Source organism: Zingiber officinale, chromosome 1A, assembly GCF_018446385.1.
Source record: "Zingiber officinale cultivar Zhangliang chromosome 1A, Zo_v1.1, whole genome shotgun sequence".
Lineage (NCBI taxonomy): Eukaryota > Viridiplantae > Streptophyta > Magnoliopsida > Zingiberales > Zingiberaceae > Zingiber > Zingiber officinale.
In genome coordinates, this window is record NC_055987.1 from 151,712,817 (window position 1) to 151,738,009 (window position 25,193).

General features: G+C 35.5%; 1 protein-coding gene across 1 annotated transcript; it reads right to left on the minus strand.

Moving 5' to 3' along the window:
- Nucleotides 1–11,168: 11,168 nt before the first annotated feature.
- Nucleotides 11,169–19,443, minus strand: LOC122037983 (ABC transporter G family member 41-like). The gene is made up of 24 exons (XM_042597498.1): nucleotides 19,062–19,443; nucleotides 18,836–18,959; nucleotides 18,590–18,669; nucleotides 18,402–18,489; nucleotides 17,494–17,653; nucleotides 17,334–17,410; nucleotides 17,129–17,182; nucleotides 16,933–17,023; nucleotides 16,475–16,776; nucleotides 16,108–16,389; nucleotides 15,719–16,032; nucleotides 15,470–15,630; nucleotides 15,288–15,391; nucleotides 15,056–15,209; nucleotides 14,830–14,970; nucleotides 14,656–14,729; nucleotides 14,261–14,593; nucleotides 13,867–14,157; nucleotides 13,389–13,472; nucleotides 12,785–12,918; nucleotides 12,429–12,656; nucleotides 12,018–12,189; nucleotides 11,680–11,934; nucleotides 11,169–11,558 (listed from the first exon to the last, which is right to left on the minus strand). Exons 1-24 carry the CDS (start codon nucleotides 19,124–19,126, stop codon nucleotides 11,292–11,294), a joined length of 4,035 nt encoding a protein of 1,344 aa, XP_042453432.1. The 5' UTR covers nucleotides 19,127–19,443; the 3' UTR covers nucleotides 11,169–11,291.
- Between the last annotated feature and the right edge of the window lie 5,750 nt (nucleotides 19,444–25,193).

Below are 25,193 nucleotides of genomic sequence, written 5' to 3' on the forward strand. Positions count from 1 at the left end.
TAGCTATTGTTCATGTTGGCAATCACTTCGTACAAATTTTCTTACATCCTCATTATCCTGTACCACCCATTCCAACTTGGTGGTGGCAACATTCATCGTATGAAGCTAAAGGATGGGTCACTCGTTATAGGACACGTGTTCATTTGTGGTACGAAGTAATAGGTGCACCACCACCAAATGCGCCGGGAGCAGAATTTGGAAACAATATTGATTAAGATTTCTATTTTTATATATTTTCATTTTTTTTGTATTATTACATGTACTCTTCATTTGAAAAAATATGTTTGTTCCTAAGTTATGAATGTGTTTACTATTAATTGTTAGTATTTTTATTAGTTTTAAATATAAACTAAAAATAAATAAAAGATTATAAACATATAAAAAAATTATTCAAAAAATAAAACTGATAAAAAATTGATAAAAAATTTGATTAACAAAAAATAAAAAATAAAAAACCAAACTTAAAAGAAAATAAATTGAAAAAAATACAAGTATTATGAAAAAAAATAAATTAAATTAATTAAAAAATAAAAACTAAATAAAATTTATATAAAATTGAAGAAATAAAGTATTGATAAAAAATAATAAATTAAATTAATTAAAAAATAAAACTAAATAAAATTAAAAATATACAGAGCTATTTTTAAATAAAATTAATTAAAAAATTTAAATTAAATGGAAATTAAATGAAATTTAAAAAAAAAAGAAGAGGAGGATACATGCGGCATTTGACAGGGAGAGAGAGAGAGAGGAGGTGGAGGGGGTGTGTGTGTGTTAGAAATTTGTCACAACAGCGTGTGAGAATAAAGAGTCAGTAAATTAAGGTGTATGATAGAAAAAAGATACTTCCATTCTCGTTATATCCTTTTGCCCTAGGACATTCTTTTGAATAGAAAATCACGATTCCTCCCAAGGAAACAAGTTTTCCAGAAAAACGTCTAACCTAAACTAAATTCGTATATACCACATATGCCATAGAGAAGAATCATTATATTAATAAGCGCATAATCTTTTAAAATAAAGATAGTGAACTGATATAATACAGAATGTATATTTTCCTTGTTATAAGTAGAGTAGTTGTATGTCTAAGAAGAAAAAGAAAAATATTTTTTTGAAAGTCATGTATTACTTCCCGTTAATTACTAGGCTTCAATGCTTGTATGCATCTGCTGCAACAGCAAGCTACATGAGGGGCATTAAAATCATATACACGAAAGAGATATAATGTGTCATCCTTGTGACACGGAAACATTTTGATACAATATTTTCCTTCTTTGCATTGGAACCGTATAATGTGAGACTTGGACTTTCCGCAGAGGGATTTCAGTCATTTGGAAGTTGTGGCTAACAATATTAATCTTGGTCAATTATATTAACACTATATAACTTACTTTCATGGAAGTGTATGAAAGGTAAATTCATGTTTCTTACTGTACTTATTCCTTGTCCTCAAAATTCAAAAGGGTAAATAAATGTTTTTTTACAATCTTTGATTGTTGAGTTGATCCATTTATGGAATGCAGAGTCTGAGACTTATGACATTGAAGGTAAATCAAACTTTACAATGCATGCTATTTTGTTATGGATGATTAGTGATTTTCGAGAATACTCAATGTTGTCAGGATAGAGCACAACTAGCAAGTTAGCATGTTCATATTGCATGAGTGAGTCTGATGCATTTTCATTATCGTGCAGTGGAAAGATATCCTAGCTTGATAATCATTGGAAAATTTTACCAATTGATCACCCATTCAAAATAAATAAGAAAAATTTTAAAAGAAATGAAATGGTTAGGAAACCTCCTCCAGTATCAAAATCAAGTGAAAAAGTTCTTAATAAAATTGACAGTTATGGATTTATATCAGTATATCAGGATGGTTCTAATGATATAAATAAGTACATTAGAATGAACAAGTGTGGTTGGAGGAAAAGAAACATATTTTGGGAGTTGCCATATTGGAAGTATTTACTCATTCGGTATAATTTAGATATGATGTATGTTAAGAAAAATTTCTTTCGATAACATTTTCAATACTGTGATAAATGTTTATGGGAAAACTAAAGATATAACAAAATCACACAAGGAATTAAGACAATTAGTAAATAGATATGAGTTGCATCAGAATGAAACAACTAGTAAATATCCAAAAGTATGTTATGTAATAGATAAAGAAGGTAAATTACTTGGTTGAAAGCAATCAAATTTCTTGATGTATATGCCTCAAATATGTCTCGTTGTATTGATACAAATAGGTTTAAAATATCTAGAATGAAAAGTCATGATTGTCACATATTTATACAAATACTAATTCAATAGCATTCCATGACCTACTTTCTAACAATATATAGTAAGTACTTACAGAATTGAATCTCTTATTCAAAGATTTGACTTCAAAGGTTATTATGACATCAGATATGCTTCGACTTCGGACAGACATTCCAATGATACTCTGTAAGTTTGAATGAGTATTCTCACCTAATTTTTTTTATTCTATGGAACATCTATATGTTTATTTACCTTATGAGACACAACTAGGTGGTCATGTGTAATATAGATGGATGTACCCATTTGAAAGATTTTTGAGGAAATTAAAGAATAATATTTGTAACAAAACAAGAGTTGAGGGATCAATATGTAATATATATTTGGTTGAAGAAGCAACTTCCATATGCTCTTATTATGCTGATAGTATGAAAATCAAACATCGTAAGTGTCCTCAAAATTCTGATGATACTCAAACAACAGATCCAGAGATGCTTTCTATTTTCAAGTTTCATGGTAAGACAATGGGTGCAACTATTTCTAGATAATTAGATGAACAAGAATATCATGTTGCTAGGACATACATGCTCTTAAACTGTGAAGAGGTCAAACCATGCATAAGTTAACAAACTATAAATATAATATAGATTGAACAATATATTTGACATGCTATCTAATATGTCCTCAAATTACCTTCTTTGACAGCTTGTACGAATAACAACTACGTCTATAAAATTCATCAATAAGTGCAAGTGAGGTAGAGACCAAGTTAGAGGATAAATTTACATATTGATTTCAAATTTATATAAGTTATTGATTAAATTATTTATTACAATGCAACTGTATTATATATGCATCTAATTTATATAATTATTATTGTTATAGGTGAACTGCCGTAGAATATTAAATGTGTAAGATAAAATACTAAAAAAAATCTTGTATCAGGATCTCTTCGTAGCATAACAGTCTATTCAGGTTATTATGTTAATAAATTCATATTTCACATCGCTCAACATGATTCACAAAGGCTTACGAATAATTTTGGTATTTGCATAAAAAGATTCATAAACAACAATGATACTCAATTTGATTATTATGGTAGACTTGAGGAAATCATCGAGATTGAGTATCCAGCTTTACCTTTAAAAAGATGTGTATTGTTCAGATGCTCATAGTATGATCCAACTCTAAGAACAGTACCATAATACATCGTTTCTACAATTTAGTTGAGGTTAACGTAAATAAAAGATTCAACAAGTTTGAGCCTTTCATCTTTGCTGTACAAGCTGGTCAGGTATTCTATCTGAAGTACCTAGCAAAGACAAGAAAACCTAGTGAATGATTAGCAGTTTGTCAGATAAAGCCTCGGTCAACCATAGAAATGTCAAACACTATAACTACCTAAAACAATGATGCATATCAAAATGAAGAAGTCAAGATATACTTAGTTGATTCATAAATACAATCTACATCATAATTACTTATAGATATTAATGTCACTTATGAGAAAATAGATGATTGAGAGATGTCTAGCAGTGAGAAGGTTGATGTACCAATGGAGTCTAGCGATGATAACTTATAAAATATTAATTTAGTTAATTCAGAATGACATCAGGTGATTAAAAATTATTAACAATGTCATGATATATTGTATAAAGTTTCTTTTTATTTTTCATCTCCCTAGTTAGAAGACAATATTATATCAAATGAGTATATCTTATACTGTGATTCTGCATATCTAGTCATGAACCAGCACAAAGACCATGTGGTGACCAGACTGTTTTGCAAGTTATTGGTGACTGGAAAGTAATTATGTATTTAGTAGTTATTTTACTATTTATTTTATTTTTAATTATCAATCATATCTAATACATGATATTTTTCCATGTTGTTTTATCTTATATCTAAAAAGTTTAAAGAATGATTGTCCCCTGCTTGTACTACATGGCGACTCGTAGACTAGGATATGAAGAATTTTTATTACGATGAATTCTTGGTAAGTATTTTGAAAAAAATATATTTGTAGTTATCATGACATTAATTATTAAAATATATTGTTGTAGAAGAGATATGTTTGGGAGGAGGGCCAGAAAGAAATGTTCAAAAAAATGTAGAATGACTACTACTCTAAACTGTACAAGGACATGTTGTATAAGTGGAGGCAGAGGAGCACCAGGTCAACTGAGGTCTCCGATACAATTTGGTAGTCTTGGAGAGCCATTTGGGCTACCTAGCATTAGCAAGACAATTCAACAATTGTACACAGTAATCGCTATTCAGAGTATGCTAGGCCGAGCACCGGATCCACAAAGCATACTGCTGGATCCTGTTTGATTATGGAGCATGCATCTGACTTGGTATGTTTAAAATTAAATTATATAAATATTTTTTACATATATTTTTTATTAGTTTTAATGTGTTTAGGGTTTTCTGTACAGACTGCTGAATTACAGAGACCTCTCACTTGTTGAGATATATTTAACAAAACTCATAAGAAGAAAGATGAGTCATTTGTTGATGGGCATTCCTCAGCGATTCACGTAAGAAAATAAATTTTATGAATATATTTGTAGACTTTATGTGAAGGTTAATAAAATCATTATTTTGACATAGGAAGTAATGCCCACTAGAGTTGTTGAGGTATCTCAGTAGGGACAGAGGGAGAGGGATCATAACCTCTTCCACCGATGCAATTAATGATATTTATTATGATGTAGTCGATGGAAGGAAGTGTTGGTGTAGTTGGCATCAATGATTAAACATGTGTTTTGATGAATGACAAATGGATTAAATTTAGATGTGTTGTGTGATCTAACTCTTCTACCAAATATGCAAGACTTGACTTGTCAACACCAAGCCGAAATCCAACTAGGTCTAGAGGACCTGATAGCTTGTGTAGAAGTCCAGATAGGTCAAGGAGTGACTCGATATCTGGTGGGAAGTCTGGCTGGGTTCGCAGGACCTGGTAATTGGCCGAATTTCAATTGGATCTACGAACCAAACAATTGACAGAAAGACTTGGTGGGCCGAAGGAAGTTAAACAATTCTGCATGGTAAGTAGGATAAGTCACTGGAGGAGAGAATTACCGTGAGGATGAGTCCCAATTTAGGACTTTAGGCGCAGATCCAATTTAAGTCCATTTTAGAAACATAAATTGAGACTTTGACTAAATCCTGATCTTGGATAGACAAAATCTAATTAATACTACTATTTTAATTGTGCTAATTTTTGTCTTATAGAGTATACTTTATTTTGTTGGACTAACACATTTTGCAGGACGAAAGGAGCAAAAAATATCTCGGGCGAATAGTATCCGAGGCGCCTTCCATGCGAAGAAAGGCGCCTTGAGTTAGGCAATGGAAGGCACCTTCAATGCTCAATAAAAGAGGCTCTCGACTAGTGCTCCACACACAACTTTTCTATTGTTAGAGTGTATACTAAAAGCCTAGCTTTTGGTATAAACATTTATCTAGAAATAAGAATCACATTGGTCAAATGTCTACATTTATGATAAATGTAGTTGTTCAATTAATTTATATTGTAGATAACATGGTGTGTGGTGTCACACACAGAGGATCATGTTATCAATACCTTATAAATTATAAACAGTAACTCAAGACCATAATGGAAAGGAACAAACCATTGGAAGGTCGTAGTGTAATTAGGTATTAGTTTATCTTAACTATATAATTACACTAGTACACTTAGAGTGTATTGAGTAGGACCATTAGAGGTCGTTTCTTTTATACTGACTCTATAAAGAAACAAAGACCTCAGTTATTATGGAAGTGTGTGTTCTTAATCCTAATATAATAACAAACACATATATTTGATATTTATTTCTTTAATTTATCAATGGGTGAGATTTAGTTCGATGAATCAATAAGCCCGATAAGTTGGAAAATGATATCACTTATAGTGTGTATTGTTGATTATAGAAGGAAACTGTGTCCTAGTGATCTAGGTTGAGAATGTCCTCAAGAGGAGCTCATAAGGATTGTCATGTTAAACCCTGCAGGTGGACTTAGTCCGACATGATAATAAGGTTGAGTGGTACTACTCTTGGACTAAGATATTAATTAAATGAGTTGTCAGTAACTCGCTTAATTAATGGACATTTGACATCTTAAACACAGGGAGACTAACACACTCATAATAAGAAGGAGCCCAAATGTAATTTGGGATTGATGCAGTAGTTCAATAATAGTTCTTTAGTGGAATGAATTATTATTGATGGAATTAAGTTGTGTGTTCGGGGCGAACACGGGAAGCTTAATTTCATCGGGAGACCAAAACCAATTCCTCCTCTCGGTCCCTATCGTAGCCTCTTGTATATAGAGATTTATACCCACCACATACCCACCTTCTTACCCAACCAATAGGGGCCGGCCAAGCTAAGCTTGAAGCTCAAGCTTAGGGCCGGCCAAGCCTAAAGGTGGCCGGCCAATAGCTTGGAGCCCAAGCTTAGGTGGCCGACCACATCATATTAAAAAGGATTTTTAAAATTATTTCTTATGTGGATATCATAGTTTTAAAAGAGAGTTTAAAAATTAAATCTTTCCTTTTAAAGCTTTCTAAAAGATTAAGAAAAGATTTGAAATCTTTTCTTATTTGTAGAATGAAAGGAGATTTTATTTTTAAGAAAAACTTTCCTTTTAACCATGATAATAATTTAAAGAGAAGTTTAAAATTAAATATTCTCTTTTATTAGTTTCTACAAAAGATTAAGAAAAGATTTGATATCTTTCCTTATTTGTAGATTGAAAAGAGATTTTAATTTTTAGAGATAACTTTCCTTTTGAAAATTATCCACATGTTTAGAAGAAGAATTTTAATTTATAAAATTTCCTTTTTATTAACCAATCATGAAGGGATAAAAATTATTGGAGAAATTTTTATAAATTTCTAGAAACAAATTAGGAAGTTTTAATTCTTGTGTGAATTAAATTTTCCTTGTTTTGGGGAATTAGAAGTGGCCGGCCATTATTATTAAAAGAAGAAAATTGTTTTTTAATTAAAATAATTTTTCTTTTTTATGACAAAAGAATTAAGGAATTTTTTATTAAAATTTCCTTATTTGTCAAGACCAAGGATTATAAAAGAGGGGGTAGAGGTGCCTTCACGGGTGATCAACTCTATTATTCTTCTCCTCTCTTTTCCTCCTTGGTGGCCGGCCCTAGCTTCTTCCTCTTCTCTTCTTCTTATGGCCGGCGGCAACCTCTCTTGGAGCTCTTGATGGTGGCCGGTTCTAGCTAGGAGAAGAAGGAGAGAAAGGTGATTTTGTTTCTTGCATCCCTTGGAGCTTGGTGGTGGTGGCCGGACCTCTACTTCTCTTGGAGAATTGTGGTGGCCGAAACTTGCAAGGAAGAAGAAGGTGCTTGGTGGTTCTCATCTCGGAAGATCGTTGCCCACACAACGTCCGAGGTTAGAAGAGGAATACGGTAGAAGATCAAGAGGTCTTTTTAGAAGGTATAACTAGTAATTTTTCCTTTCCGCATCATGCTAGTTATTTATGGAAATAATACCAAATACAAGAGGCTTACGATTCTAGTATTTCGAATATGTTTTTCGAAATTGTGTTCTTTTATTTTTATTTTCCTTTTGATTTGATTGTTCTTTTTGGTTGACCTAAAGTTATTTTAGGAAATTAAATATTAGCTTTCCATAAAAGGTTTTGTCTAGTCGGTGGTGGTTGTTCCCATATCCAAGAAGGTCATGTGCCTCGCCACGTCAGTACTGGGAACCAATTATGGAAATTAATATTTAATGGAATTAATAACTTAGGTGATTTGGATCAAACGTGTTAAGTTTCGCAGGAGATCCAAGTCTAAACCTTAAAGAATAAATAGATTAAGTTTTGGATCAAACGTGTTAAGTTCCGCAGGCGATCCAAAATTTAATTTAAAAGAACACATGGTAGCTAGGAAAAGGTTCAGACCTTTGTACAAAATTTTTGTACAGTGGAACCTCTAGGTTTTCCGTGTAGCAACCAACAGTAGTCGATGGAAGGAAGTGTTGGTGTAGTTGGCATCAATGATTAAACATGTGTTTTGATGAATGACAAATGAATTAAATTTAGATGTGTTGTGTGATCTAACTCTTCTACCAAATATGCAAGACTTGACTTGTCAACACCAAGCCGAAATCCAACTAGGTCTAGAGGACCTGATAGCTTGTGTAGAAGTCCAGATAGGTCAAGGAGTGACTCGATATCTGGTGGGAAGTCTGGCTGGGTTCGCAGGACCTGGTAATTGGCCGAATTTCAATTGGATCTACGAACCAAACAATTGACAGAAAGACTTGGTGGGCCGAAGGAAGTTAAACAATTCTGCATGGTAAGTAGGATAAGTCACTGGAGGAGAGAATTACCGTGAGGATGAGTCCCAATTTAGGACTTTAGGCGCAGATCCAATTTAAGTCCATTTTAGAAACATAAATTGAGACTTTGACTAAATCCTGATCTTGGATAGACAAAATCTAATTAATACTACTATTTTAATTGTGCTAATTTTTGTCTTATAGAGTATACTTTATTTTGTTGGACTAACACATTTTGCAGGACGAAAGGAGCAAAAAATATCTCGGGCGAATAGTATCCGAGGCGCCTTCCATGCGAAGAAAGGCGCCTTGAGTTAGGCAATGGAAGGCACCTTCAATGCTCAATAAAAGAGGCTCTCGACTAGTGCTCCACACACAACTTTTCTATAAGCTTCTACGCATTCGTCCAACGTTCCAACTGCTTCGATTCCATGCTACTACTCTACCACGACACTGCCACACCCGATTATTATAGATAAGCCATCACTAACACACGAGAGCTCTTACTCTGACATATCTTCGTGTTGGTAACTGGTTTCAATTTTGTACTTACTTTAAATATCTGCAAAAGGAAAGTGTAGGTTTGTTACACTTTCCTATTCTTTTATTTGTACTCGATTCCCTCTTCTGGCAGTTCTGGAAGAGGTCTTAGTGGATTACCCATCGATAGGTTTGTGAGACTTGAGTCTTGGAGTAGGAGTCGCCGAAGGTTCCAAACCAAGTAAAACCGCTTGAGTTCTTGTGTATTTTTGTTTCTATTTTTTATTCCGCTGCACGTACTTTGTTTTTAAAAAGGATTAAAAAGAAAATTTTTTAAAACTACGTGATTCACCCCCCTTCTTACGTGCATAACGATCCAACGGGAAGAAGGCATTCCTCAGCGGGCTTGGCTCTCAAACCAAAGTTATGTATGAGTAGATGAGAGCTCCAGGGATCAAGGGTCGTCCTACTTCCTTTTCCTTATCTAATGAAGAACGAGAATTATGGGAGAAAAATAAGGACTTACGGACTTGACTATTGCCATTGGAGGAGACGATGGTTGGGAGGACGCAAAGATACGGGAGATGCAGGAGCGACAGGCTCAGATTGAGGCGATAGTTCATCATATGTAAGCATTTGCAGTGATATTTTCTCCTGATTCATAGATATTTGGTCCGCATCGTTTGGAGTCTCAGGACACTCAGGATCCTGACCATTCCACTGAAGAGTAGATTATTTTGAGATATGTACCATTTATCTTAACTTTTAATTTTAGTAAAAAAGGAAATATTTTTTTTAATAATTTTATGTATTTCTGATTGTATTATATATTTCCATGATCATTTTCATATTTAGCATATTTTTATCCCAGCGACGCATGTATATATTTTTAAAAAATGTCTACTAGCTAAACTACTTATTAGTTTAAGATAAGTACTTATATCTTTCGTAGTTTGATATCACATTTTCTATTCACAACTAATTTCAATGAAATTTCATGTAGGACCCAAAGATGATTTTATTCCTTATTTTGATTAGGATGTATTATATTGGATTACTTTGTATTGGACAAACTTTATCCTATATTAGATTTGAACCTGTGTTTGGATTTACTACTATGTATCTTTTGTTCATTTTAGTTCAGCTAGATTGTTGTGTGTTTGTGATGAGTTATGTATTTGTTATGTGTTATGAGTTTGTTATGTTGTAATTGTTGATGTGTAGTGAGTTTGTTGTGAGTTTATTGTGAAAATCATCGCTTGTGATGGTTGAAGTGATATAGATTTATATGTAAATAGGGGAAATAGAAAAAATGAAAAGGGCATTAGTAAACAGAGCGACGAAAATTTAATTTTCCGTCGCAATTAACAACGAAAATATAATTTTCCGCCACAATTAGCAGCGAATTTTTGAAATATTCGTCGCTATTAGCTAAACATCTATGTCAACTACGATAGTTTTGATACTATAGATCATCGATTAGCGACGAATATATTAATTTAATTATCCATTGCTATTAGCGACGAATAATTGACTATTAGCAATGGATAATTGATATATCCGTCACTAATATCTTAACAAACATGTTTGGCCAGTAGCGACAAAAATTAAAATATTCATCGCTACAAATTGCGACGGATATTAAAATATCCATCACTACAATGCCAATGATTGATATCTACACGACAGTACACTTTCTGTCATTATTCCGTCGTAATATGTCTTTAGTAATGAAATAGTGACGGATAATTATAGTAAAATGTGAAGGAAAAAAAATGAAGAGAGGAACTCATTTTATTTTATTTTTATAATTACCTGGCTAACATATTTTATATAATAATATATTAAAATTTAAATTATTGGAATGAAGTTTTACATTATAATCTCACATCTAATGTGATATGAGGATACCTCATTGTTAAACCATGAAACAAAATTGGACTAAAATATTTCAAAAGAGAACAAAAGACTTTATACAACCATTCACATCGTAACTAAAGCACAAGCCATTAAACAATAGCTATATCACATGTGAATTTGACTGTTTTGTTTGTGTGTGTCGTGATTGTATTGAATAATACAATCAAGAAAGCATGTGCTCCTTGACGTTTTGCTTCTCCAGATCTCTTAAATAGTTCATATCTTTTTCTCTCTTAATTCATATCTCTTAACTAATACAATCTTTCACACAATTAAAGTTCTTTTAGTTACATGTATCCCAAACTTCGATTACCTTCTCTGAAAATTTAGTTTCCCAATACAATAACCGAAAAGGAAAGCATAGGTCATAGGGAAAACAAGAAGCACAATAGCAACAAGTACTAGAAGATTGTGGTTGAAACCAAAATAATCTCCGAGGAAAGAAGCTACTGATTTGGGCTCTCCAAACACAGGAATTTGTCGCTGTATATCTCCATATTGTGAACTAAATAGCCCATGCAGTGACCAGGAAAACGGAGTAAGGTAGTATAGCCAAATCCACCACTTGGGAATTTGCTGCAGGGAAAAAAAATGATATATGATTATATTTTATTGTTTTGCCATGAGGTTGCACTTGATCTATTTGTTAATGTCTAAATGCTTTTGAACTGATTTGAAGAGTGAATGTTCGACTTACAGGTCTTGGCACAACGAAGCCTGAAAAGAGATTAAACAAGCCGTAGCAAACAGATGACAATACCGAAGCCACTTGAATGTTTGGGGTCATGGCTACAAGCAACATCCCTAAGTAAACAAAGTAGAGGACCGTGCAGAACATGGTGTAATAGAACCAAAAAAACTTGGAGGCTGTCCAGAAGTAACCGATTGATGGATATGTAACAATCATATAAATTGTTACTTGTATAAGCACGTAGGGGATCTCGATAGTCACCTGAAAGGTGTAGTTTTATTTTGGTTAAACTTCAGGAACATTTAAACTTACTAGCTAAAACCCTACTAAAGTTGCTACTGAACCTGTGCGAGAGAGTAGATCCATGAGGAGTACATTCCTGCAAATTTCTCCCGGTATACAACGGTTCTCTCAATTGAAACAAATGGTAAAATGGACGAGCAGTTGTTTATTCCAATGAAGATGGCGGCAGAATATAACGACCCCAACATATTGAACAGATTTTGTTGGTTGTCTCTTCAAGGAAAAGCAAATGTTTTAAGACTCTGACATGCATTACTTAAAGATGATGAAACAAATAGGAATAAGTAGGGTGAGGTAAAACAGGCAACGTATAGAAATTAACTAGCTATTAAACTAGAAGAACAGGAAATTTCAAAGAGAAGACAATGATGCCAAATTGATTTGAGTCTCACTGCTGCATAATTACTAGTTCACAGGAAAATGGATTTTGCATGAAGAAAGGTGGAACTTACAGTTGCTTTCCTTGCTGCCAGAATACCGCACCTAGTGCAACTGATGTGCAAAGCGTAAATAAAATCCGCACCAGATTGTATTGAGGACTCCTCCAATAAGACAAACACTGTTTCCACAGGCATGCTTTATATTGAACCCAACTGTTTTGTGGATAGCAAGTCGGAAAAGTGAGCTCTTTCAAGTCTGGTGATGGTGTGCTCAAGCGTTTAACCATCTCCTTGCTTTCGCTGAGTTGAAAATTATAACAAAAGAACACGGTGAGTATTTTAGTATTGGCAAATTATTAGCTATGTCTTCGTGTTTTCAGCAACTGAAATTTATTTAATGCAGAGTTTGAGCATAATTGGATGCTTACTTGCAGAGAGATGATTCCTGGTAAATTTTAGCAAAGTCTACACTCAATTGTATCTCCATCGATCTACTGGTAACATCCAGCATCCATGTAGCTGGATTGTGATTGTGTCTAATCCTCGGTACTCCAGGTATTCCCTGCCATATCAAACATGGATTCCATGGTTCTAAATTATTACTCTTGGTTTATTTAAAACTTGGTCGGTATGGTAACTTGCATTCCTATCCAATGGGACAAGTCATGGTACCACTTTTCTCATTAGGGTTTAGGGTTTCTGTTAGTCTACCAAGCAACAATATCAAGCCTATTGGCTAGATTCTACCTTCATCAATATTGATTTTTTTCCAACTACTGTTCTTTATTTACAGTCTTTTGTGTCATTATACAAGTTATTCTTGTTGCAATGATATATAGAAACTCCTTTGTAGTAAAAAAAATCACTGAATTCAACAATTACTGCTGAACTAAAATGGCAGGAAATCAAACATACAAAATGTGCAAGTTAAAACATTTAGCTCTTGTTATTAGCACATACTATCTTATAGATGTAATCCATTTGAAACAAGCAGGGAATAATTGATATTGACTAAATTTGACAATAACTTGCCTCAAAATATTCAATGATTTTACTCGAATGCTTTCCAATTGGTCCTGTATAGATCAACTCTCCTCCTCTTTTCATCAAAATTAGCTGTGGAAAAATGAAGAAAGATAATATTTAATGAGACAACATTACTGGATTCGAACAATAGATTTTTGGATTGTTTTCATTTGGGTCACTGAACTTTCAGCTTTGCTAATGGCATTCAGATGGTTTAAGGACCATATATGTGAATTTATTGTCTTCTTTTGTAATTTTATTTGAAATATGAGCTTAGCTTTAAGTATCTCTAGGATTTTCTTTTAGATCCTTGTACTATCTATACCTATACATTAACTCTGTTTTTTTGCAACAAGTTGAAAGTTATCTGGATTTTTTATATTTTATCATTCTTTTGTTGTGCTGCATAACTCCATGATAGAGGTACCATATCAGCCTAGTTACTTGATGTTTTCTTATTTTAGAAAAAAAAAAATCTAGTTACCTGATCGAATGCTTCAAAAATATCAATACTAGGCTGGTGGATGGTGCATACAACTGTTCTTCCAGTTTCAGAAACATTTTTCACTGCACGCATGACAATAGCTGCAGCTCGTGCATCTAGACCAGATGTCGGTTCATCCATAAACACAATAGATGGATTAGAAACAAGCTCTACAGCTATGGTTAGTCGTTTTCGTTGCTCGGTAGACAGGCCAGTGACCCCCTGTATTCCAACTAATGAATCTTTGATTCCATCGAGCTCAATTATCTCAAGAACTTCATTTACAAATTCCTGTAAGCGTTCAAAATTTAAAAGTGGTTTCAAGGAAATGGATCAATTATAAAGCCTAAGATTCCAACTCTACTGAAGAGATTTCGTGCAATATGAAACTTACAGATCTTGTCTTCGCATCAATTTGAGGTGGAAGACGCAGCCATGCTGAATATGTGACAGATTCTTTTACCGTGATTTGTGGGGAATGTATATCAAACTGTTCGCAATAACCTGATATTCTAGCATATGTCTCTTGGACCTTTGTGTACCCTCCAATTCTTATGTCTCCTTCGATGTATCCGCCTGTTTTTCTTCCTGAAAGAACATCTAATAGTGTGGTTTTCCCTGCTCCACTTGCTCCCATCAGTGCCGTCAGAATTCCTGGCTGGAAAGCTCCTGTGATATCGTGGAGAAGTTGTAGTCGTTTTTCCGCAAAGCCTTGCTCTCTAAGTTCCTGTGGCATACAAAATACAAATTAAACCAGATTTTAACTGATTAATATTGTTACTGCCTTACCGGAGTGGTGTCGACATAGTAATTCACATCTTGAAATGATACTGTGAAGGGAATAAATGGTAAAACTATGTTTCCTGCACCATTAACCATGATAGTTACCCAAGTTATTGTTTTCCTCTACGCCTTTCCTCCTTATGTTATAAAACCACAACAAGAGTTTGTAGACAGTTTTACCAGTTCTCTTAGGCTCTTTCAAGGTTGTAGGTGATCTAATCGTAGAATGGCTATTTCTGTTTTCTTGTCCCTCTTCATTTTCCATGTTTTGTATCTGAGCGAGCTTTTCACGAGAAATAATGGCCCTTGAAACGCCGACAGCTGAAAATAGAACTTGCTATTGCTGTTAAGTGAAGAAAAGAGTGTCAACATGTGAACTGTTTGTAGCTACGACCATTGGACTTACGCTTTTTAAGAGTTAAAGCCAAAGTGAAGCCAACATTCATCAGAAAAACTGATAGTAGAAGTGCTCCTATCGCTATCCAGTAGAAGTGGCTATTATAATTGAGTCCACGGCTGGATAAAACTTGGTTCCCTATTGTCTCATTTCCTGATAATATCTGTATTCAATATTTGTTTTATTTATCCAAATATTTGCTATTTGTTGTATTCTTAATCGAAGACAAATTTACTATCACCTTTTGCCATCTTGATGCACCAAATTCATTAACAGTTAAACCAATCTCTGTGTAAGACAATGGAGAAATCCAGAAGCCCCACTTTAACCAACCAGGTAAAGATGCTGCGATGTGAAAGAAAGGTAATATTATGTTTATCAAAACTAATACCAGCTTTTTAATCAAGTTGGGAGATGTCTTACGTTTTGGAACAATGAAGCCACCAAATAACAAAATTACTAGTAAGCATAGGATGCCATTGACTGTAGAAGCCACTGCTGTCTGAAAATAGGAGGCGACGAGGCGATATAATGATAATGACATTTGATGCTCACAAAAGAGTAGGAGCAATTGGCGGAAGTACCTATATAGCATAAGGAGGAGAAGATGTTTACAAGTTCTGTTAAACAGGAAATGGCTAAATAAAGTTATAGGATCTTACTTATCCTTACCTTGTTGCCTCAGGACTATATCCAATAATATAATAAGTAGTTGTTGTCCAAACTATTGATTCTATTAAAGAGACAGGAATCTTAAGGAGAGCAGCAGGAATTGAATATGCCCATGCAGGATAGAAGTAATAGTCTCGTTGCTTGTAGAAAACTGGAAGTCTTGAAACTGTCATAGCCAGCTCAGGGAATCCGTTTACCATAAATAAGAGAAGTGCATAATAGAGGGAACCCATGTAGTAATTTGCATGAACTATGTCCACTCCCAAGCGTGTTCTCAAGAAGACAGTGGATGTGATGATTGCATTCATAGCAAGCTGCAAGGAAGATAACTACCTGAGTTTCTGATTATAAGTAATAGACTAATAGTGATAACATAAAGTAGTACCTACCTGGGCTGTTTTAAATATGTAAATAAATGAGTTTCTTCTCATCAGGAGATATTCTCTTTCCATGCAAGCTTTAAGTAGTTCCCATTTTGATAAAGAGTACTTGTTGAAAGATAGAGCATGTTTATGGCACTGAGACTTATCATAAGGCTTTGACAGTTCCTCGCTTAGCTTTTTTCCTACTTGAAATGATTTGAAAAGTTTTGATAACTGATCTATAGAAACATAACTATAGTTTTCATGCGAACGAGACCAATATTGCCCTTGATCTTTTCTTGACAACACCTGAATGCACAAATATGCTTGTATAAGCAACTGATGTGGGTGCATGAAAATAAGTTTTTTTGTAAGCTAATGAAGTTGATAATACCTCCTGGAGAAAATCAGCTACTCCTTTCCTCTCGGGGCATTTGAATCCACATTCTTCAAAGAAATCAAGAATATGACTGCGAGGACCATGGTAAACAATCTTTCCCTCTGCCATTAAGATAATGTCATCAAAGAGTTCATAGATCTCTGGTGCTGGCTGAAGAAGTGAAACCACAACAGTGGATTCTGTTATGTGTGCAAATTGTTGGAGACATGTAATTATCTGATATGTTGTAGAGCTGTCCAAGCCGGTTGATATTTCATCCATAAAAAGAGCATTTGTTGGTCCAACAATCATTTCTCCTGTTAGACAACAAGAGACAATTAGAAAGTTTTGTAGGTTGAAAACTATCCCATTTACAGTGTTTTTTAGTTGAGCCTGGAGAGCTGATGTACAAATTTATAAATTAGCAACGGCATGCAATGTGGAATGTCATTTTCACTGTGCTTTGATGATACCTGTTGTCAGTCTTTTCTTTTCACCACCTGAAATACCTCTTCTCATAGCATCCCCTACCATTGTGTCTGCACAAATGTCCAGCCCCATTATCTGGAAATAAGCCAAGTCAAAGTAACTAATCCAGGATTTATATGCAATACCAAACACTAAGAGGAGAAGCCAGTGCTAGTTTCTTTATTTTCTGAGATCAATTACCTTCATGATATAATCTGTTACGAGGCTTCTTTCTAATCCTTGCACTGATATTGCCTATACAGAAAGACTACCATTATATGTGCAAGGTCATGATGCAGATATGTTTAACTTGTAAAATATGTCATACAGTGTTTTTGTAGATGACAAACCAATTTTCTTGTTATATAACTTGAAGGCAATCTAAATGAAGTTAATTGTGGCATACCTTCATGAATGTATCTATGTCAGGATCTGGTATGATTCCTGCCTGCTTCTCTCTTCTACTCACTTCCTTCATTATCTCTTTAAAATTCATGCTCAGTAAGCTTTCCTGTTAACTTCGGATCTCATGTTTCTAAGATACTGAAAGATGGATAATGTCTCACCTGCTCGGCTACCAACCCCCTGAAAGCGTGCAGAAAAATCCAATGTCTCCCTCACTGTCATCTCTGGAATGTCGAGGTCATATTGGCTTATATAAGCTGATGTTTTTCCTGGAACAAACTCTTCCAAGGCAAATCCATTGTAAGATACTTCTCCTCTGACCTGTGAACACATGCAATTTTTCAATGAGAAACAAAGATTTCATCATTTCATGTTGACTCTACTTTGTAGAATGATCCCTCGTTTTTTGTGAAACCAATTTAAGCCGTAATTCACTCAGAATTTTTATAGAATAGTTTAAAAAACACATGAGGCTTATTTAATTTCAGTTGAATACTACGTGAACTTTACCCTGGGAGAAAAACTTAAGTTGCTGAAACTAAAATTTTTTAGTAGGCAAAAATATTGGATATAATTATCTCTATTAGGTGGGCTTATTTATAAGTTGCGCACGTGAATATGATTTCGGGTAATTGGATGTGGATCTCATATGTGTAGAACCTATAGTCCCGCATCTATTATTATCGATGGACTGATAATAGATGTGCACTATATAATGAGTTGGTTCCCAGAGGATTAGATAATCTTTGAGATCTCTTCGTTCCCCATTGATGAAGAGAATTCAGCGCCGTCAACCCTAGAAGAACTATTTTTTCCTTCCGCTGTTCTTCTTTCACATGATACGATGCTAAAGGACAAAGATTCTTGACGACACTAAAGGACAAAGATATGACTCTTCAATCAGGTTTTTTGTCATTATTTTTATGTATTATTTACTTTCTTATATCATGTTCTAGATGAACGAAGATCCATGCTCATATGTTCTTGTTTTTTCTATACGAATTCTTATTTTGATTATCTAGAATTCATGCGACTTAGGTTTTTACGAGAACCATCAAAAAATACACACCTTGAGAGATTTATTTAATTTCCCTGAGAGAGCTAGTAGGAAGGTTGTTTTGCCACATCCTGGAGGTCCAAGTAAAAGAGTCATCCTGCGTTTATGCATGCATACCATTGTTAGATGGAGTTTTAACTAGTTTAAAAAGTTTGTTTTATTTTCCTTTTAAAGTTTGAGAGTTCTTAAATACTTTCCTGGAAGGCTTGATGACTCCACTGATATCTTTGAGAATGTGAATCTTGGTTTCTGTCTTCAATCCTGGCAACATTATGAGACCCTGTTTTGCAGAAACTTCAAGCTTAGTTCTAATGGATTCAGTAAAATGTTCACTCTGACCTTACAACCATTCCTTCCAGAATTTATATGTTTTGTGTCATAATATATGCATCAGAATATATATGAATCAACAATTTATGAGATTTGTGGTGACTCAATAATCTTACTGATAATACGCTCTTTGCAGTATTCAATAAAGTCGGCAGGGGCTTTCCGTCCACGACTTGGCATTTTGCTTCTACAGATAAATTCTTGTATCGCACCTCAATTGTGGGCAATTTCACATTTACTCTGAAATTATTCATGATTACTTCAGATTTTATACAATCCATCCAACTCACTGATTGCACACATAAATCATATACAAGTAGCTTATATGCAACAAGAGCTCACCTATCTATTCTTTCTCTCAGCTTCTGCAACAGATGGCGGTTATCATTTTCAATATGCTTGATCATATTTTCAATAAGCAAATGTCTTTCCACTGCTCCTAACTTCGTGACATCAACTGGCTTTTTCCCACTTTTTTCTGAACTTCCATTTTGATTATCTAAATGATGAAATAGAGATGTTCTTACCCGTTCAAACGTTGGCAATCTCTCAATGGCAGCCCAAGTCAACTCATATTCATCTTCATCTTGAACTCTAAAGGAACCAACACTGGAGCTTCTTCGAGAACTCGATACGGCATTCTGAAATGAAGATCTGATGCTCCTTCCTATCTCAGCCTGCTCAATTTCGAGGGGCTCACCTTCGCCAATGCTCAACTTAGCCATCCTACAAACAACAGATGAAGATGAAACATACAGATCTCCTTCTGCCTCGCTGCCTCTATTTATGTTTGGGCTCACTTGCTCTTGTTGAGTTCCCACTTCTTCAGACTTGTTGGATTTCAGCATTAATCAATGTGCTTTTGTCAATATGTTTGGCTGCGCCGGCAAACCTGAAGATCCACACTACAAGGCTTCATTTTCCCTGTGACGACTGTTAAATCTTTCAAATCTCAAGTGAGGTAAATATTTTGAAGATTCATTTTTAAATGTGTATAAAATACATTCCGGATTTATCAAATAGATTAACTAGAAAGGAAGATCGTCTAGGACTCATGAACAGTTGCTTTGCCAGCTGCTATGTTTGAATATAAACAGCTTGTGTTTGGAAGCAAAATACTGACAGCCACATTTTTATAGTTGTTTGACCAGTTTCTCATATATTCTAATTTTAATCATCTAAAATGTCGTATTTTAAATGGCGAATAAAATACCTTAAGTTGATCCTGGACTCGAAAATGTCAGACAAATGGCCACTGCATGCGATTCCATTTCATGCATCGGATCCAGAGATGGAAGTCAACTGCCATATCCATCGCCCAGAAAAGTGATGTTCGTAAGCCATGACGAAACCTGATGCCGTTGACTTTTACTCGTAATCCAATCTTCTGACTATCGTCGTTCTTGAGATCCAGACTTCTATCTTCATCACTTCATGCTGCATGTGCATGCGTTTTTCTTCAGTTGACGTCTCGACTCGAGGTTGAATTTAGAGCTGTAAATGAATCAAACGTTCGTAAATAAATTTGATGTTCGATTTGATAAGAGCTTATTTATGTTCGTTCAATATACATAAGAATAATTAAGCAAATAAGTTTGAACAGCTCGTTAAGCTAAACAAACAAACTTGAACATATATGTGTTCAGCTCGTTAACGTTCGTGAACAATGTTCGTGAATAACATTCATGAACATTGTTCACGAACCATATTTATTAATAAAACTCTTTTTAATATGTTAAATAAATAATAAAATAAAATAAAATAACTAAATTTAAATTATCAAACTCAATAACCAATCAAATAACTAAAAGTTTTAAACAATCAAACAAGCTTGAATCAAAAACTTGATAACATCTAAACGAACCAAGCTCGAACCAAGCTCAAGCCAAGTTCGAACCAAGCTCAAACCAAGTTTGAATTGAGAACTTGATAACATCTAAACGAACCAAGCTCAAGCCAAGTTCGAACCAAGCTCAAACCAAGTTTGAATTGAGAACTTGATAACATCTAAACGAACCAAGCTCAAGCCAAGCTTCAAACAAGTTCAAGTTTATAAAAAATAAACCGAGCCAAGCTTGAACACTCATTTCAAAAGCTTGTTCATTTTAAACTCGGCTCGGTTCGACTTGATTATCTTATCAAACAAGCTTGAATATCCCTAAGCTCGATTCGACTCGATTTGTTTACGACTCTAGTTGAATTGCCTCTCCCAAAACATTTTTTCTAATTTTCATCGTCACATATTAATACGACTAAAACAAATGATAAAAAAAAAGAATATATGGACCGGTTAAATTAAAATATAAATTAAATAACATTAAATTAGAGTGCTATTTTGCTATTTGTATTCGAGGAAAAGGGAGACTTGACAAGCAAGGCAAAGGGGTTGGATGGATACATTTAATAAAATAAAGTAAATTATATAGGGATTAGATGGTTTTTCACCTTGTTATGATTCAATTCTCACTTTCTTTAACCAGCTTAGTTACTTTGTTCAAATAATTGTTGTAGAAAGTAGTAGGTAGATTTGTGATTTTATATTTACGTTCAGTCCAATCGTCCCTCGTAACTTATTTCTAGATTACATAAAGAAAAATAAATTACATAATCTAGCTGACTGTTTAATGACTCAGTCATTAACTTGGAAGGAATTTTTTTTCAAAAATATACTCCCGAAACGAATCACCTCGTTACTTTTACTTCATTAATATAGTTGACTTCAAAAGTTGATTATCTAGTACATTTCTGAAGCTCATTTAAATGGTCAAAAGTTGTCGTTTTATTGTAGGGCCTTTTTTCGAAAATTATTAATATCTCCATCTATATATTTTTTTTTAAAAAAACCATGTATTCCTATAGTTTATCTTACTTAATTGAAGTTGTTTTATCTTCCTAAACTTACCAATCTGATTGAGATAAACGAAAATTTAAAAAATTAAATAGAAAATAAAATAAAAAAATTAAAAAAAACTAATGTTACCCTGGGTGCAAAGGCGCGCACAACATGAGCACCAACGAAACAGATTAATTCTATAAAATAACTCTAAAAAAAATTATATACAGACGGGAGTATAGTTTAAAGATATCGTATCTATTATCAATCAGTAAACAATTAAATCTGTATAAAGAAATATTCAAAGAGTAAAACCTACTTATCCTATGCTTGACTTAATTGCTGAATACTATCACATACTCTATCTCCATTTATATAAGGTATTGTTGAATATGTGTGAATGGAGAAGAGGTGGAAGAGGATAGAAGCTCTATTGTGAATGAGATTTTAGTCCCATATTGGAAGTTTCAAGGTATGTTTGTTAGTTTATATTGATTCACATGCATTAAGGATGTGAACAAATGCATGAGGAAAGGCTCTTCTCACACGTGGATACGAGGGGTGCAAATCCAGGGCTCGGATTACATTGAACCATGTTGACTCATGTGCGGGCACAACTTACATGCCGAATGTCGGACCGGTTGGGACAAAATTTGCCCAAGTGGAACAACCAACATTGTGCCATGTAAACTTTTTGCTGCTGTGTAATGGATGCATTAAATCAAGATTGATGCAGAATCATAACGATTGAGTGATAATGAGTGAAACGATGAGTGTTTCACTGCTCGACGAGTAATAGTCATTAATCGACCATCAACGCTGCCGTTGATTTAAGCTCCTATATAAGGAAGATGCGATCATAGGCAGAGAACACACAAGTAGCAACTCTCTACCTTCATTCCCTCCTCTGTTGTGCAACTCTTGCTGCAGAGTGCCCGTGACAGCAATCGGGTCTCACTCAGTTCGCCGTGATCACCAGTGTTTGGTGGGGATCACGATCAACTGTTGTATCCTGGGAAACAAACGACCCAAGTAAGTCTCGAAGCACAGTCGGAGGTGGGCGAATCTGTTTCAAGGAAACTACGTCAATCGTAGGCCTCGGTCAGCTCGCCTAGTCTCTTCATCCGCCTGGTCGGCCTCTCCACTCGCCCGGTCGATCTCTTCGACCGCCCGACCAACCTCTTTGATTGCTCGGCCTGTCTGCTTCGCCCAACCAACCACTTGGTCGGCCTGTCTCCTCGCCCGGTCGGCTTATCTGCTTCTCTCGACCGGCCACTCACTCGACTGCCTGTCTGTTCGCCCGACTGACCTTTAGCTAGGCTTGCCTACTCGCCCGGTCATCTCTCTGTATGGTCGAGCTTGCTCAGCCTTACTGCCCGGTCGACTTCTTTCTGTCCGCCTAATCGACCTCTTTCTGTCCACCCGGTCGGTCTCTCTACCTGCCCGATCGTACTGCTCGGTCAGCCTCTCTGATCGGACGGTTGCTCTGCCCGACAAACTCTGTGCTCTTGACTGCTCGACAACACAGGCTAGCATCTCAGCCTATCTGCCCGTTTAGTGACTCAGTCCGATCTGCCGCTCTTGGGCACATAGCAGAAACTGCCCTTGCTGACAGTCTGAGATTATTCGCTCAAGTCATCTCGACTATAAGTTGAATTTAATTCAGTGTAGTTTAAATTCAGCTAATACCCCATTAATCTCCAGCAACAGATTGTTTCTTCCAACAATCTTAAAACAGATTCGGTTCTGTTGAGATGGTCACAGAATAGAATATTGAGGTGCAACAGACTCAACACCTGAAGGCTCCCTCCGCCCCGATTGGAACTGTGTCAATTAATCATCGGGAAAAGCCAGAGAAGTTTAGTGGGCTGAGCTTCAAGAGGTGGTAGTAGAATATGTTCTTTTACTTGGCCACACTCAACCTGGCTCGGTTCTTGACCGAGGACCCTCCCAAGCGTGCTGAGCATGTTGATGCACAAACCATCAGTGCAGTCAAGGCATAGACTCATTCTGAGTTCCTTTGCTGAAACTACCTCCTCAACTACATTACCGACTCGCTATGCGTTGTGTATAGCATGAAGAGAATGACTAAGGAGCTATGAGAGTCCTTGGACAAGAAGTACAAGACGGAGGATGCAGGGGCCAAGAAGTTCATAGTGGGTTGATTCTTGGACTATAAGATGGTTGACTCCAAGACAACGATTAGCCAAGTCCAGGAGCTTCAAGTGATCTTGCATGAGATCCACTCAGAAGGGATAGTTCTGAGTAAAACCTTCTAGGTGGCTGCTATTATTGAGAAGTCCCCCCCCAATTGGAAGGACTTCAAGAACTACCTGACGCACAAGCGGAAGGAGATGAATGTAGAGGAACTCATTGTTAGACTTCGCATCGAAGAAGACAATAAGAGCTTAGAGAGAAAGGTGTTCTCTCATGCTACTATGAAAGCCAACATGATCGAGCACAGTCAAACCTTGAAACGGAAGAACCTCAAGTCTTCCAAGTGTTGGGGTTGCAAGGTTGCAAACATAGTCCCACATTGAAAACACATGAGAAAGATCATGAGTTTATAAGAGAAAGATACCTCCATTGGCATGAGGCCTTTTGGGGGAGCTCAAGAGCAAATCCATGAGGGCCTAGGCCCAAAGTGGACAATATCATGCCATTGTGGAGATATCTAAATTCTTTTCGATCCTACACCAAGATGGGGCCCAGAGGAGGCATCAGCAAGAAAAAGTTATCTGGGAAGTGCTTCAACTGTGATAAAGTAGGTCACAAATCTACGGAGTGTAGAAAGCCAAAGAAGAAGCAGGAGGCTAACCTGAACGAGGGATCAGAAATGGACGACCTTTGCACAGTGGTCTCAAAACTGAACTTGGTCGGTTCAAACCCACAGTAATTGTGGATCGATACTGGAGTCACCAGACATGTGTGCTGCAACAAGGAGTTGCTCCACAACTTCGAAGAAATCACTGGAGACAAACTATTCATGGAAAACTCAGCAACCTCGAACATCATGGGCCAAGAAAAGGTGGTGCTGAAGATAACCTCGGGCAAGGACCATACTCTAAGCAATGTGTTGTATGTTCCGGAGATTCGGAAGAATCTAGTGTCCGGATCACTGTTAAGCAAGCATGACTTTCGCATTATTTTTGAGTCAAACAGGGTTGTATTGTCCAAGAATGGAATGTTTGTAGGAAGAGGCTATGTATCTGATGGATTGTTTAAGCTTAATGTAATGACCATTAGGCTTAAGATGAATAAAAATGAGAGTTCTTCTCCTTATATGCTTAAGTCTTCATGTTTGTGGCATGGTAAACTAGGACATGTTAATTACGATATGTTGCGTAGATTCCTACATTCCATCTTGACCCGAAACACAAGTGTGAGATTTGTGTAGAAGCGAATTGACAAGGTCATCCTTTCAACATGTTGAAAGAAGCAATGAACCACTCGGGCTAATCCACATCGGCGTATGTGACCTTAAAGGTACACAAACACGTGGTAGCAATAAATACTTCATCAATTTATAGATGATAACACAAAATACTGTTATGTGTATCTTCTCAAAAGTAAGGATGAAGCTATAGAGAAATTTGCTCTTTATAAGAATGAGGTTGAAAACCAGCTTAATAGAAAGATTA

Coding starts and splice junctions, on each gene's coding strand:
- LOC122037983 (XM_042597498.1), bottom strand. CDS start 19,126: ATGATCAAGCATATTGAAAATGATAACCGCCATCTGTTGCAGAAGCTG. Junction 18,960..19,061: donor CTGAGAGAAAGAATAGATAG/GTGAGCTCTTGT, acceptor GAATAATTTCAG/AGTAAATGTGAAATTGCCCA. Junction 17,183..17,333: donor ACATAGATACATTCATGAAG/GTATGCCACAAT, acceptor CTTTCTGTATAG/GCAATATCAGTGCAAGGATT.